Source organism: Staurois parvus, unplaced genomic scaffold (genome assembly GCF_062004578.1).
Source record: "Staurois parvus isolate SC_StPar_1 unplaced genomic scaffold, SC_StPar_1.0 ptg000518l, whole genome shotgun sequence".
In the NCBI taxonomy this organism is placed as follows: Eukaryota; Metazoa; Chordata; class Amphibia; order Anura; family Ranidae; genus Staurois; species Staurois parvus.
Window position 1 is genome coordinate 1,265,120 of NW_028318314.1, and position 17,363 is coordinate 1,282,482.

The 17,363-nt window shown below is 40.8% G+C and overlaps 1 protein-coding gene across 1 annotated transcript in view; it reads left to right on the forward strand.

Moving 5' to 3' along the window:
* The window catches only part of LOC149451827 (A disintegrin and metalloproteinase with thrombospondin motifs 3-like), an 815,283-nt gene extending 798,878 nt beyond the window's left edge, over window positions 1-16,405 (forward strand). The window contains exon 7 of the mRNA XM_089690125.1: window positions 16,177-16,405. Coding sequence (XP_089546251.1) covers window positions 16,177-16,286 — 110 coding nt within the window. The 3' untranslated portion in view covers window positions 16,287-16,405. The remainder of the gene's footprint in view (window positions 1-16,176) is intronic.
* Window positions 16,406-17,363: the final 958 nt, after the last annotated feature.

The following is a 17,363-nucleotide window of genomic DNA, read 5'->3' on the forward strand; positions in this document are numbered from 1 at the left end:
GGTTGAATTGCATACTCTGGCAGCTGAGGTTTTGTTGGGACAATGAGGCTCTTGTGGCTGCTTTTTCCCATGGCCTCTCTGATAATATTAATGATGAGATTGCAGCTCGAGATATACCTAAGAATCGTTTGATCTCGTTTGCCATTCTCATTGATACCAGACTCCGACAAAGACCTTCCTTTAAGGTGTGCTTGCAGAAGCCTCCTGTACATTTGGCTCCAAGCTTTGCATTCCCACCCATGCCTCTCTTACCTCCTATGCCTCCTGGGCCCTAGTCCTCCAGTGACGTAGAGCCCATGCAGCTGGGCTTCACATGTCCCTCTGCCAAAGAGAAAAGAAGGGAAAAATTCCTGACTATAAGCCAACATCACCAAGACAACAATTGAAAAAAGGAGAGACCCCCTAACACTGGGACTTTAAGGGCTTAGAAAATACTGGAAGTATTAAAAAAATATATACATTTTATTGTCAAAAAAGGTGATAACACAAATACATACAATACATCATACAGAGTCATAAAGTATCACAATCAGAAAATGAAATTACATAAGGATACCCAATATATGACTGTGTTTGACTGGTCATAAAAGATACAAATTGGTATCATCATTGATGCGATAAAGCTGGAGAGATACTAATCTAATTGTTCCAAAGCGTTTCAAGTATATCTACAGATTACAAGGTATTATATATTGTTATGGATATGAGACATGTTGCAAACAAATATGTTTAATCTTGTAGATGATGTCACCCATATGCAGAGTTCTTCTCTTTTCCCTGTGGGAGGAGTGGAATCACTCTGAAATGCATTGGAACAATTAGATTAGTATCTCTGCAGCTTTATTACATCAATGATGATACCAGTTTGTATCTTTTATGACCAATCAAACACAGTCATATTGGGTATCCTTATCATGTAATTTCATTTTCTGATTGTGATGCTTTATTATGACTCTAATATGTATTGTATGTCTGTGTTATCACCTTTTTTGACAATAAAATTTATACTTTGTACTTTAATATTTCCAGTACTTTCTAAGCCCTTAAAGTCCCAGTGCTAGGGGGCCTCTCCTTTTTTCTTTCTGCCGAAGAGGGAGCCTTTAGGGAGAGATTGTGCATTTACTGTGGCCAAGCAGGTAACATATTGAAGTCTTGTCCAATCCATCCTGGAAATGCCTGTAGGGGACAGACCTTGGGTGGCATCTTTGTGTCCCCAGCTATCCTTAGAGATAAGCCTCTAGTTCCCCTTTCCTGGTCTGAGTTTTCCATCGATGTTCAAGCACTAATCAATTTTGGGGCTGCAGTGCCTGTCGCAAACGTGCGCACCAGAGACTGACGCAGTCCACCATTTTGTAAGAGTAGCCATGTTATTCCCTCATTCCCCATCACTCTGAGTGTCACAGTGGCAGTGTATGTGTGTGTTAAAAAATGTCACAGGAGGGTCATAGGAGCTATAAAGGCCCCCCAGGGAGACGGGGCCTAGCTGTCTGAGAACCTGTGCCATTTCACACCTCGGAAGAGATAAGGCCAGCTTTCCCAAGAGCTGAAAAAGATTCTGAGCGAATAAACCTAACTCAGCGTAGGTGACAGAATCAGATAACATTTCTCAAAATCCATTTCTCCCCTATGTCTCATATCTTGGAATATGAGAGGCTTATATAATAACCGGACATATCGTCAGATGAACGATGAGCAGGTGAACATTTTGATGGGTCACTCGCCTTGTCTCGGACACACAGGAAAGCAGAAAAATAGAACTCGTGAACCGTTCAGTGCACACTTTCATAATTCATATCCAATTAATCCTCAGACCTGTCTGCATAATAATCTACCCGCGGGTGGAATGTCCCTTGTGCAGATGGACAGATTTCAGAAACACCCCCTGCTGGGAACCACAAAATAGGCTGTCAGGCCTAAGAGTGTAGGTTGAAGACGTCTCCCATTTTAACATCAATACCACCTGCGAAGACCCCTGCCTTTTGCTCTGAAACTTGGATCTGCTAACCCAGGACTTTGGCAAGTACCTTAACCCTTTCACCTCTCTCTGATATCTCTTTGCTGTGCTGTTGGTCTCTGTATGTTATATATATAGCTATCTATCTTATCTTTTTCTGTAAATATTTTTATTGCACCCGTTTGACCTTTTAGTAATAAATCTTTCCTTCTGAAAGTGTTGAACTGTTTCTATAGCGCTTTATTGCAATTTACGAATTCCTGCCTCTAAAGAGACGCTACTGTATTTGTTTAACCCTCTGTATAACTGGCCTGTGTTATGACCGTTTTATACAGATGATTATTTCAATCATAGTGTTTGAGCTGAGATTGCCGAGTTTCCTCTCTCTGACAAAAAAGAGGTGGTGGCAGTGTGAAGGGTTAATCGCGTAATTAACCTGACACAGTAACAATCGCTCAGGCTGCCGGTACATTGATCTGTGGTCCATTAGCTGGAAAATCATTGTGCAGAGTGCAGCTGGGTGTGGCATTATTACGCAAGTCACATCGCGGTTTTAGATTGGCTTGTCCTTCGGTCACGAGTTTGGTAAGAAGGTCTGGGGTCTGACACCGCGATTGTGACAGTGCCTTCGTGTTGAAGCACTTGATACCGCTGCATCCTCATGCCTCCCACTTGCCATTGCGGATATTGATGGGAGACCTCTACAGCCTGCCCATGTGACCCATGAATCGCTCCGTTAACCATGGCTGTGTAGGGGCTCTTCACAATGAGATAATCCAATTCAAAGTAATTTCCTCCCCTCATTACCCTGTTGTCATTGGTTATCCTTGGTTACAGAAGCACAATCCTTCATTTGATTGGCATAGAGCTGAGGTACTGTCATGGTCGCCACAATGCACGAATGCTTGTTTTCAGAAAGTGAGTAGAGTCTTGTTCACGTCTTCAATCTCTTCTTTGCCAGAGGAGTACCAGGAATTCTCTGATGTCTTTTACAAAGATCAGGCTGGTATGTTGCAGCCACATCAGCCTTATGACTGCACAATTGATCTTCAACCTGGTACCATTCCTCCTCCTGTCTTGGAGGATAAGGCTATTGAGGAGTATATTACGGATTCACTATCTTGGGGGTTCATCCGTAAATCCTCTTCTCCGGTGCTGTTTTTTTTTCTTGTTAAGAACCGAGACCCTGTATTAATTATATGGGTCTCAATCGCATTGCTATTAAAAATGCTTATCCAGTGCGCATACGTGAGCGGCTGGAGTGGATGTCTCACTGCCCGCCTCCACACCCCCAGCTCTACTAACTATCTTTAAAAAAATATAAATAAATAAACAGCGCAAATCAAACAACTCATTCAGTACATGTTACAAATAAAATTGTAGTCAAAATAATAAATTGAAATAAAGTGCCAAAAAATATTATGTTAGAGTCCACAAAAAATATATACGCCGATTGATTGCGCTGTTTATTTATTTATATTTTTTGTATGTTGGTGTATTAAACTGGTGCATAGCAGCAAATTTTCTATACTGAAAGAGTCTTTGTGCGCTGGGGTTCTGTGTTACAGTTTACACTAACTATCTTTAAAGGCCCCCAGGCCACGACTCGCTGCTCCCTCTCCTGGGACCAATAGCCCCTACCCAGGTGACCAGATTGTTGGCCTTCAAGCCCCCCAGGGAATGCCCCAGGTGGCTCCTGCAGCCTGAATCATGGGAGGAAGCAGCAAGATGATGCCTAGTGCCGGCCTCTGTGGGTACTGACAGAGAGAAACCCCCGCCGCAGAGGAACAAGACAAAAGCCACAGGCCCTGGACCTCATTCTGCCACCTCTTTGGCTGTGAGTGAGCTACAAACCCCTTCCTGCCCAATTCCTAGCCCGACAAATTCTCTATCCCAGGCATCGGCCTTCTCACCAGGCCATGACTCTCATGACTCTTCTGCTTTAGACAGGGAAATTACAGAAATATTTCTCAGCCAAACCAGCAGCCAGGATCCTGACCTGGACAGCCCTGTCCCTTCTCCGGCCTCTCAACCTGCTCCTCCACAATACTCGGCAGATTCCGTCCTTATTGCCTGTTTTGCTGATTTACTACTGTGGGAGCTCCTGTGGGAGCGCCACAACTAAATTGACCTCTGAGCTGAAGCAAGATTTTAAAGAGCTAAGCCACGGCCTTGAATCTAAGGTGGATGACACTGTCCATCGTGTAGTCCAAAATGCCAATGTGATTACGGAGCTTCAAGATCATTTAGAGCAACGGTTCTCAACCTGTGGGTCGCGACCCCTTTGGGGGTTGAACAACCCTTTCACAGGGTCTCCTAAGACCATTGGAAAACACATATTTCCGTTGTTCTTAGGAACCCAGACACCACTCCTCTATCAGTCTCCAGGCGGGTCCGCCCACATGCAGATACGTCTACATTTCCCTGGACTGCGATGTGTGTGCAGGATGACATGCCGCCCCTGTCATCTGGCTACATCCCTGGGATCACTCAACAGCTCCGCCTCCTCGCCAGTGATTGGCAGCCGGAACTGTAGCTCAGGAGAGGCACACAGGCGGCCAATCACCAGCGAGGAGGAGGAGCCAAGCAGCAGCGCGAAGATCAAAGAAGATCAAGCGAGGGAGCGGCTGGAGAAGGAAGAAAGCTGACAGGTAAGTGTCTGTAGCGTGCAGATGGTGCTGCTGCAGCCAGGTATGCTGGCTGTAGATGGGAGAGGGAGGGAGCGAGCCCAGGCTGGAGCAGGAGTCAGCAAGGTATCATTAGTGTCAGTGGGAGGAATAGTGCCCCATCATTGGTGTCACTAATACCAATAATGGGGCACTATTCCTCCCACTGACACCAATGATGGGGCACTATTTCCTCCCCCCCCACTGACACCAACAATGGGGTACTATTCCTCCCCCCACTGACACCAACGATGGGGCACTATCCCCCCCACTGACACCAATGATGGGGCACAATTCCCCCCCACACTAGTATCAATGATGGGGCACTATTCCCCCCCCCCCCACTGACATCAATGATGGGGCACTATTCCTCCCACTGATACCAATGATGGGACACTATTCCTCCCACTGATACCAACGATGGGACACTATTCCTCCCACTAACATCAGTGATGTGGCACTACTCTTCTCACTGACACCAATGATGTGGCACTACTCCTCCCACTGCAAAATTACAGTTATGAAGTAGCAACGAAAATAATTTTATGGTTGGGGGTCATCACAACATGAGGAACTGTATTAAAGGGTCACGGCATTAGGAAGGTTTAGAACCACTGATTTAGAGGAAGCATATTCTAAAATTGTGATCTGGAAAATAGGGCCAGGTGCTGCAATTTCAGTATCAGAGGCCTTCCTGAAACGGTGAAAGATGTCTCATTTATTACGTACTATTTAATGCAGTCTGCGATACCAGATATTGATTAAATCCATTTGGAAGTAGACCGCATTCATACAGCCCTGGTCCCTTTGAAACCAGATGGACCTACTAGGGATGTTATTGTGAAACCTCACTTCAAGGTGAAAGAGGCGATCATGCGATATGCCAGGGAGTATCCCGAAATTGATGGCTATAACATCAAGATTTTTGCAGATATCTCTCAAGCTACCATCTAGAAAAGAAGAGATTTTAAACCCCTGCTTGCTCCTCTGGTCCAAAGATCTGTTACAGATGGAACTATCCCTTTCAGCTGCAATTCACCTTCAATGGCAAATCTTACTCCTTCTCCACATTTTTGGAGGATGTAAAGGTCCTGTTGAAATTGGACTTCCTCTCCCACAGTCCTTTATATCAGCATTGAGCCAGATCCAGCGGTCCTCCTCTGCTTTCACTTCTTTGGTCACCTTTTCCAGCGAAGAAACCTGAAAAGTCTCGCCGAGTGACATGAGAACTTGCCTTTTGCAACCAATGGTTTTTTTTCCTTAGCTAGTGGCTTCTCAGTGGTCTCCATCCTGGGACATTAGCCACTGCACTTGTTTGCTTCTTTTTTTCTCTGTTTTACCATGAGCTCTATAACCAAGGTGGACTTAGTTCTTTTTTCACACCGTACCGCATGGACCCAGGGATGATACCCTGACTCATGTCAGTCTCTAGAGTTTTGGTACAAGGTTTACAGTATATGCTATGTTTGATATTTTTTCTTAAGATTGCCTGGGGGCCCCTCCCCTCCATTTTCTATGGGTAAATGTTAGTGCCGGGAGGGGTCTATGTGCTCTCCCTGATCAAAGGACTCTTTTCAACACTTTGTTTTGGTTAAGACTCCTTTACCTCCAGAACTCAGGTTCTGGACTATGAAACTGTTTGTGTACATTTTTGTGTGGTATTATTGGATGCTGGGCTGTTCTAGGCCTGCATATCCTTTGTTCTTTTCTGTCTTTTTCTTTCACTCATGCTTTCTTTTTTGCTTTCTTTTGAGGGTTGCTCGGGGCTCTGGTTGGCTTTCCAAGACATCGGATTTGTCTGGTTGGTGGGCGATTCTGTGTGTCTATCATGAACTCTCATTTTCCATGTCCAGGATGACAAAACACCATCTGACTGCTTTCCCACACTGTGCAAGGGTTGGGATTACCTTCAAAATGCATTAAAGCTTTAGACCCTAGGGGCTGATATTGTAGCCCTGCAAGAAATGCATTTTCCTTCCTCTTTTACTCCTCCGTTTTCTTTACAAGGATTTAGTTTTTTTTTGCTAATGCTCAAATTAAAAAAGGGGGTAGCACTCTGCATATCCAGACGGCTATCTTTTACCGAGGCAAAAGTAATTGGAGATAGTGAAGGGCAGTAGCCATTAGTGAAAGGACATTTAGTCTCCTAAATTTGGTTACTTTTCTAGTTTACTATGCCCCGTATGCAAATCAAGCAGCTTTCTTTTGCTACTTAATAAGTATAAACTTGCGCCACCGAAAAAAGCTTTGTGTAAACTTAAGAAATTTAAATGCTGCTGTTCTAAAAATCAATCCAACAAAACACTCCACAGCGCAAATAAATTATAAATAAATTTAAATTTCTCTAAATAAAATCCACACAAACATTTTTTTTTTCCAAAATTATGAATTTGTGCTCAATCCAAAAAAAAACCTGCTCCACAATTCTTCAAACAAATGTGCTCACACCATCTGTGTTTAATGCTCTTATCCCCACTCACCAGATGGAATGGATTTTTTGCTGATATGGCAAATAGAGTCAAACAAGCTTAAAGTGACTGGGCATGTCCTCCCAGATGCCTCTATACTCAATAACCTCCAGAGACGAGTCCCACGATTGGATGACAATGTAAAACAAAACAAAAAAACAACAAATAGTGCAATACTGTAAAAAATCTTTAATTTAAAAAAGACTGCCTTATATGCACTCACATGTTTAAAATATACTCAGGCTTTCAGAATAGGCACAAAGGCTCATATTATAAGACTTATTCCATTTGTAGAAGTGGACTGGCAAGGATAGATCGATAATCCCCTCCAAACAGGAAAACACTCTGGAACGCCGCAAGCCAGCGTGCATTCCACTCACCGGAAGTGACGTCACCACACACCCACCAGAATCGGAAATGCGTCGATGTGTTTCGCCCTCCTCCATGGCATTATCCAAGACATAATTTTCTGGTTCCCAGCATCTTTTATACCTCTCCACTACTCCTCCCCTTTCTCCATTAAGCCAAATCCATCTCATTAACCCTTTAACACCTCATCCCTCCAATCCACTTCCCAATTACAATATACAATATATACATATCCATAATGATATTACAAACACTTAATTACCTCTCTATTTAAATAAAAACTCCATATTATTTCATCTAATACAAAGAATATAAATTTAAACCAAATATAACAAAAATAACAAAAATAGAAATAAAAATAATAAAAAACAAAACAAATAAAAAAACCTAAAAAAATATATAAAATAAATAAAAAAAAAAAAATTATATATATATATATATATATATATATATATATATATATAATTTGAAAAGGAAAAACCCAAAAATCTACAATAAACAACAATCAAGGAATTCATATCTACTAGACACTACCAATTGGACAAGAAACAATTCAAATCAACATCTGCATTCAACCCCTTTGGGGTTAAAGTATTTAGTTTTAGGATCCATCTTGTCTCATTCTGTGAAATCGACCTAGTCATATTGCCACCACGCCAACGAGGCTCAACTTTGTCAATCCCACAGAACCTGAGCAAAGATGGATCCCTATTGTGGCACTTCCTAAAATGGTAGGACAAACTATGATGCCTGAAACCTTTTTTGATGTTTCTAATATGCTCACCCAGTCTTACAGATAATTTTCTAGTTGTTCTTCCCATGTATTGAAGGGGACAGGGACATTCCAACAAATACGTAACATGACGACTATCACATGAAACAAATTTCTTAATGTTATATAATTCCCCTTTAGCCAGTGACTGAAATTGTAAGATTTTCCTATTCCTGTCACCCTTCATCACTTTACAAGCCATACACCTCCCACATTTGAAAAATCCCACCTGATCCAAAAAAAGTAATTTTCTTGGATGGTGGGTATGGGACATTTCTCACAAGTTTATTCCTAAAATTTGGTGGTCTCCTATAAATGAATGTAGGGTGCCTCGGTAGAAGCCTCCCCAAAACCTCATTTTGTAGTAATATTGGCCAGTGGTCTCTAAAAATACTCTCAACCAATTTATGCGGTTTTGAAAAACCTGAAATGAATGCTGTCACGATATGGGTCTCTGCCAGTCCCAGTTATTAATTCCTTTATTAATCCCTCCTGGCCATAGGAAGAGCATCCTCCAATTAGTATTCTATGCCTGTGTGCCAAAGGCCCCTAGCTGTAATTAACACGCCCCCTCCACAAAAGGTCCCAAATCCAATTATTGTGTTTTGCCCAGATGTCCTACATCCCTAATTAGTGCATTACTTTGTATTAATGTATTCTCCTCACTGTTACCCTGTTTACAGCTACAAAGTGAATTGTGTGCATCCTGTCCAACCAGTCTTTTGCCCAATTATAATATCCTCCCCACTAATTAGTGCCTTACTTTTGTATTAATGTATTCTACCCACTGTTACCCTGTTTAGAGCTACAAATTCAATTACTGTATTTCCATTTCTGTCCATTCTCTCCATTGTCATCCAAAATGTCCCTAAACTCAATTAAGACAGTCCCTCCATTGTTATCCTGCTAATGACCCCCCTCCACCTCTCCTCCGGCTCAGGGGGTTTAAGAGGTCAGTGCTGGTCTCTCCTGGTGTGCCATTCTGCTGTGCAGCCACTGAGGGGAATCCCAGCTGTGACGGGACGCCTGTGGCCAGACTCTGCCTAAGCCAGGAGTCAGGGGGACCCCAGAAGCTACATCAGCCCTGCCGCTAACGCTGCCAGCTCTGCCTGAGACTGCCACATCAGCTCTGCCTGAGACTACCACATCAGCACTGCGTGAGTGTATGCTTCCCTTGTGTTTTCTGACTGCTTATGAACTGCCTCTTGGATTACAAACTGCTGTAGAGACTTTAACTTTGCCCACCGGGGCTGGATTACAAGTATTTTGGGCCCTCTCCTTGCTATTTCCATACTGGGCACTGTCCCACTCCCTGCAATCCCCTCACTGAGTGACTCATTTGTCTCAATAAAGCTTTGTGTGTTTGCCATCCGCCTTGTGTGTTCTGTCCTGCCTACCGTCCGTCACAAATGCCAAATCAAATTTCCCTCTTTCTCTAACTTTTTCCCTCAAAAGATCTTCCCTATCCATATCCATCACTATATCCCTAGTATTCAACAACTCCTTGCTTTTATATCCTTTTTCCTCAAACCTTTTTATCAAAATATCAGTTTGTTCCAAAAAGTCTTTCTCCAAATCACAGTTGCATTTAATCCGTATAAACTGGCACTTAGGTATAGCCTTGAGCCAACCATAATAGTGACAGCTATGCATCGGAATGTATCCATTCTTATCCACTTCCTTGAAATATGATGCGTATACAGCCTATCATCTTTCCTAAAAATGGTGAGACTAAGAAAATTGATTGAGTCTGTACTCACACTCTCTGAAAAAGTTATATTGTATTTATTCAATTTAATCTCCTAGATTGTAAGCTCCAAGGAGCAGGACCCTCCTATCCCTCTTGTATTGAACTGTATTGTTGCTGTACTGTCTCCCTTTATATTGTAAAGTGCTGAGCAAACTGTTGGCGCTATATAAATCCTGTATAATAATAATTCATTCCCATATTTTTAATAAAACTGGTCAGAAATTCCCTTGTACCATCCCAGATAATGCAGATATCATCAATGAATCTTTTATACAATATAAGCTCAGGCTTTTTATTCATATAAATAGATTCATGCTCCCATTTATTCATGAAGAGATTAGCCACTGTGGGTGCGTACTTAGCTCCCATGGCTACTCCTGTCTTTTGCCTATAATAGTGCCCCTTATGCCAAAAAAAATATTAATTTTGACTCATTGCCAAGTCTAAACTTTCCAGCAAAAATTCTCTTTCTGCTTAACTTTCATTCCTGTGGTGTTCTGTAGGGACCACCTTACGTCTTCTAATGCATCTTCCTGCCTAATATTTGTGTACAGCGAGTTGATATCTATACTTGCCATAATGCAGGTACCCCCCACCCTTATCCCCCTCAATATATTAATCAGATTGCCACTATCTTTTAAATAGGCTGGTGACTTCTAAACCAATGGTTGCAAGAACTTATCCAAGTATTCTCTTATTCTCGCAAACAGGGAATCAACCCTGCTTACTATCGGTCTCCCCGGTGGTTTTACAAGACTTTTATGTATCTTAGGTAACTGATACATCACTGGGGTAATAGGAGCTTTAGGAATAAGGTATCTACTCTCTCTTATTCAAAATACTCTCCTTTTCCCCCCTATTAATAAGTTCTCAATTTTACCTTATATTTAACAGTGGGATTCCCCTTTAAAATCTCATAGGTACTTTGATCACTCACCAATCTTTCCAATTCCTCATCATAATCCTTTTTATTTAAAATAACAACCCCCCTCCCTTATCCACTGGCCTAATTACAATAGTTTTGTTCTTTTCCAATATATCCAGACCATTCAAAATATCTTTTCTACTACGAGGGATGGTGAAAACCTCTAAATCACTTTCCACCATTTTTTTTTTAAACGTGTCCACACAAAAATTATTTTTAGGATTGAATACTGAATGATTCCTCAAATCTGTATGTATATATATATATCCCTGCTTCCTGATTATCATAAGGCCCATTTTTTTCCCAAAACTTCTTCACATTAAGTTTTCTGATAAATTTCTGTACATCCACGTAAGTTTCTATCTTATCCAGTTGTTTGGTGCAAATTTAAGTCCCAAATTGAGTACCCTCAGTTCTTCCTCACTGGGAGCTGGAAAATGATGTCTTGGATAAAGACCTGGAGGAGGGTGAAACACGTTGACGTATTTCCGGTTCTGGTGGGTGCATGGTTACGTTACTTCCGGTGAGTGGAACGCACGCTGGTTGCGGCATTCCAGAGTGTTTTCCTGTTTGGAGGGGATTTTTGATCTATCCTTGCCAGTCCACTTCTACAAACGGAATAAGCCTTATAATATGAGCCTTTGTGCCTATTATGAAAGCCCGAGTATATTTTAAACATGTGAGTGCATATAAGGCAGCCTTTTTTTAAATTAAAGATTTTTTACAAAATTGCACTATTTGTTGTTTTTGTTTTCCATTGTCATGCAATTGTGGGAGTCCTAGCTGGAGGTTATTGAGTATAGAGGCATCTGTGAGGACATGCCCAGTCACTTTAAGCTTGTTTGACACTTTTTGCCATATCAGCAAAGAGTCCATTCCATCTGGTGAGTGGGGATAAGAGCATTAATCACAGATGAGGTGAGCACATTTGTTTAAAGAATTGTGGAGCATGTTTTTTTTTTGGGATTGAGCACAATTCATAATTTTGGGAAAAAAAACAAACACATTTTTTGTGTGGACTTTAAAAATTTTTTTGGGACTTTTATTTAGAGAAATTTAATTTATCATTTATTTGCGCTGTGGAGTGTTTATAATTCTTTTGCTACTTACTCCACTCTCTAGCTCATGAACTGGAGGGGGATGTTATCCTGGCTGGGGACTCTAATTTGGCCTTAGATCATGTTTTGGACAAGTCCCATGCTGTACTCCTCCTAAACAAAGCCTTAAATTTGCATGGATACTTTATGATCACGATCTGGTTGATGCCTGGTGGGAGGCCAATCCTACTTCTTGAGATTATTCCCATTTTTCTAGTGCCTATCAATACTCCTGTATTAACCATGTGTTTCTCCTCTCAAGACTCTTACCTAAATTACGTTTCCTACGCCCTGGTCGGATCATGACCCTATGATGCTGACATTTCTCAATCTAATGGCCAGATTGACTAAACTACACTGGCGATTTAAATGACTCTTCTTAGTATTGAATGTTATTACCTAGATATTACTACTCGCCTGAAAACATATTTTGATATTAAAGCAGGGGACACTTACTCGACAATTACGTGGGCTGCACACAAAGCCTCCATCAGGGTTTTTTTGATCCAATTGTCCTCTAGATTAAAAAAAGCCCAAAATGAAACAATCTCCACTAAAACTGAGGCATATGAGACACTGGCTCAGACACAAAAATTCCCCAAATCCTGATTTGTTACAAGAATTAGAACAAGCTCGTCTGGAGCTCAATCTTTGTCTTATCACTCAAGCTGAGAAACAATTACGCTGGACTAACCATAAATTCTTTAGCTGTGGGACATACCTGGTTCCCTATTGGTGCATAAACTAAACCCTAGACATTCCCATTCTGCCCTTCCCAAAATCATGCTGTTGGGCAGTCATCTTTCTCAGGACCCCCTAAAGGTCCTTGAGGAATTTTCATTTCTTTTATACTAATTTATATAGTACCCCCTCCCCCCCCCAGGGTACTTCTTCCTATTCCATTCAAGACTTTCTGGGCACTTTGCCTTGATTGAAGAATCCCATAGGGACCATATGGAGCAACCCTTTTCATGTACAAAAGTACAGAAGGTCATTCAGACTCTATCTTCCAATAATTCGCCGGGCCCCGATAGACTTCCAAACAATTATTGGAAAACATTTTCAGATCTTCTGGTCCCACATGACTCTCTATTTTAATGCCCTACGAGTCGGAGGGGTACTCCCTTTAGGTGAAAATAGAGCGTATATTACTGTTATCGACTGATGTCTTGAATTATCGTCCTATATCGTTGATGAGCTGTTATCTTAAAATTCTCACTAAACTTTTAGCCTTGCGTCTTAACACTTTTTTGGGTCAGTAAATCCATAATGATAAATCTGGTTTCATCGCTGGGCACCAAACCTTAGACCAGATCAGCCGCTCTATAGCTCTCATCTCAGCAGCTAAATCTAATTGGGATGCCCCTCTGTCTAGGGATCTTTTACTTCTTTCTCTTGATTTACAGGCCTTCGATTTAGAGGCCTTCGATAGCCTAAATTGGGACTACTTATTTACCACTTTAGAAACCATGGGGTTTGGCCCAGTTTCTTTTTCTGGTAAAAGTCTTATATAGTTCTTCCTCTGCTCAAGTCAGTAGTAGGGGCTATACGTCTTCTTATTTCCCTATTCGAAGAGGCACTAGACAGGGTTTCCCCCTTTCCCCCCTACTGTTTTCTCTAGCAATTGAACCTCTAGCAGTGCAATCCGTTCACATCCTTACATTTATGGTATTTAATGTGGCCAACAGGAGCTCAAATATGCCCTTTTTGCTGATGATGTTCTGTATATAATCTAATCTATAATATATAATTTATAATCTAATGTCTTTACTACAACAATTCTCTCAGCTTTCTGGGCTCTCACTGAACTCCCAAAAAACGACTGCACTTAATGTTTCTTTATCCCCGACAGTGACACATTCCTTGTGGATACCTATAATTTTCAATGGGCTCAACATTCTCTTCTGTATTTAGGGGTTAATTTAATGTCTTCTGTTCATACTCTCTATAAGGCCAATTATCCCCCTCTATTTAGTTGACTTAAGGAGGACCTCCGCTGTTGGGCTGATTACTTTTTGTCATGGTTTGGCAGGGTTAATTCTATTGAAATGACCTGCCTACCCAGGATTCTTTATTATTTTAGGACCCTTCCAATAGCAGTCCCAAAAGGTGATCTACAGTGTCTGCAAGCTGACATTCTTCGCTTTATTTGGGGAAATAGAAGAGCCCACATGAATAAATTGACACCGTATGCCTCGAACCTTCAAGGTGGGATTGGCCTTCCCAACCTACAGGCTTATTACCAAGTGGCCAAAATTGCTCAACTTGCACATATTACGGCCAAGGGGTCTACCCATCTCTGGGTTTGTATTGAACCTCTCTCTTGCTGTCCTATGGCCATTATGTCATTACCAGGGCTTCCTAATAGGCTACACCTTCCTATTTTATGCCCTACACTGTCACATTCATTAGCTGTCTGGGATAGAGTATGTCATCGGGTTCCCCTATCTTCACCACACACACCACTGGCTCCTATCTTTTGCAATCTTGAGTTTCCCCCAGGGTTAACACCCATTCAATTCAACTGGTAGATTAATAAGGGATTACTGCAAATTAGTTATTATTTGAATGGGGACCAATTATATTCCTTAACATATTTTTCGGATAATTTACAGATGCTACTTAGGTAATTTGATTATACCTTCAAATTTCTCCAATTCATTAGATCAAAACTTAAATTACTAACTTACTTTTTCACGTTGACTCCCTTTGAATTATCTTGCCAATCACGCAATGCTCCAAAGGCCAGGGTGTCTGCGGTGTACGCGTCTCTTACCGATTACTGAACCGATATCTAAACTACCTTTTATGACCCAATGGGAATGATAATTCAGTGTAACATTTGATTTATCTGAATGGCAGGATAAAGCCTATGCTTTATCCAAAATATCTATTAATGACGTTGATAGAAGCGAATTAGAAAAACGGCTTTACGTTGGTATTTGGTTCCCACACGAGTCATGAAAATGCATCCGTCTAAGTCACCCCACTGTTTTCAGTGTTGTAAACAATTGGGAATGTCCTGTGGTCACTAGATTATGGATACAGATGTTTAATTTCATTTATTCGGTGATGGATGTGAATATCCGCAGATCTCTGGAAGTGGTGCTTTTTCAGAAATTCCCTGAAGCGGTCCCTAAAAAAGCAGTGAAGCTGATCTCCTTTATTCTTTTGGTGGAAAGAATCACTATAGAAACAATGGTGGAAACAATCGGTGGTTTCGCTTGATTATGTCAAGGTTAAACTAAACTGGATTATGGTCAATGGTAGACTCACCTGCATGTTTCATAACAATACTGGGAAATATGACAGAACCTGGGGTCCGTGGAGCCGCTATATCACAGTTCCTTAGGCACCTTTTGAGTATACCCTCCTTGTTTACACTTTTTTTTTTTTACCCTTTTCTTTTTTCTATTTTTCTTCTTCATTCTTTTCACAATACAGAGATTGAAAGCAGAGGTCCCTGGTACCTCTTATGGACCACTCATGATCTCAGAACAACTGTGTAAATATTTAATTTGGTAGCCAGTTCAGATAATTTATATTTTCCTTGGTTTTTATAGGAAATAAATTGTAACAAAAATGAGAAAATAAAGCTTTTTTCCTGTAGTTTGTAATGCAAATTTTACAACATGTTGCTCACCTCCATATATTTTGCTCACCTCCATATATTTACCACAAAATATAATCAACATGTCTGATATAATTATTCTTGTTAGTGTGACTTGTATATACTTCAGCAGAATAGAAAAAGGTCAAAGTTAACCTATGTGTTTCTTTAGAAAAGCTTTGTTCACCGTTAGATGATAACATTGCGATGCATACAGAGAGAAAAAGGTTCACATAAATTGGTAGCATAATATTAAAATTAGATTAAGCAGGGTTGATGAGGGCACAAGTTAACATGACAATGACTTTTTCACAAGTTTAGCATGGCTAAAGGTTTGAATGACACTGCATTCACTTCAGTGACTTAAGTGGTTAACATAACAAGAACATATCCTGTTGAATATAGCTAACTACTACTTCCTATATCGTGAGCTGGATAGTAACTTTGTTTTCATTTTGTGGATATTATATTGTTAAAAATAATACTGATTCTTTAGAGGAAAAAAAATTGACATGGTCTAAATTTTCTTAATTGAAATTGAATGTATATTTATTTTTTTCTTTAGGCTATGCTCCAGTGACAGGAATGTGTCATCCAGTACGAAGCTGTACACTTAATCATGAAGATGGGTTCTCCTCAGCCTTTGTAGTAGCTCATGAAACTGGCCATGTGTAAGTAGGATTGTGGCTACTATTATTTTTATTTTTCTAGGGTAGTTAATTTAGTCATTTTTATCATATTTTTTATATTCCAGAAATTAAACCTAAACTCTATACCAGGTTTGGGAACACAGAATTATTAAAACATTAAAGCTGAATTATAGGCTTCTAGAATATATGGATATAGAGTCACTTGTGAGCCACTGGAGTTTGTATTCTATATTAAAATATTAATAGATCGTAGGCTCCCTTTCACATCCTCATATATATGTGCAGTTAAGGGACAAAGATTATAGTATTAGGGTGCCGCACTCTAATATTGTATTAACCTGATTATTATATATAAATAATAAGATTAATAAACCTGGTGATTAAATTCTTCTTGATCATTAGACATGTGCATAAAATATCAAAACGTTGTAACCAGTGAATTATCATTTAATTATAAATACTGTGAAATAAAAATCCCCCAAAAATATATAAAATGTCCAATAAATATAAGTCAAAATAAATAGAGAAAATACTGTGGAAAACAAAAAATGTTATTAAAAAAAGTCTCCAATTGATGTGAAAAAAAAATGAATCCAAATGATAGGGAAAAAAATGATAAAATGTTATTGGAAATATGTATGGAAAATCCTGTGAATATTCCAAAAGGCAATATACCGTATATACTCGAGTATAAGCCGAGTTTTTCAGCACATTTTTTGTGCTGAAAAATGGCCCCCTCGGCTTATACTCGAGTCAATGTCTGCAGGGGGCTGCTGTCTCTTACCTGGCTCCGGTCCCACGACGATCCGGTCCAGGAAGCGCGGCTGCTCCTTCATTCGGTTCGTCCACTGGATGTTCGCGCGGCTCCGCCTTCTCACCGGTGATTGGCCGCCAGAACTGTAGCTCAGGAAAGGCACACAGGCGGCCAATCACCGGCGAGGAGGCGGAGCTGAGCGGCCCCGCGAAAATCGAGTGAAGGAGATGCAGGTAAGTGTGCCGTGCTTAGGTGCTGCTGCAACCACATATGCTGGCTGCAGCAGCACCATACTGGAACAGGGGTCAGCAAGTGTCAGTGGGAGGAATAATGCCCCATCATTGGTGT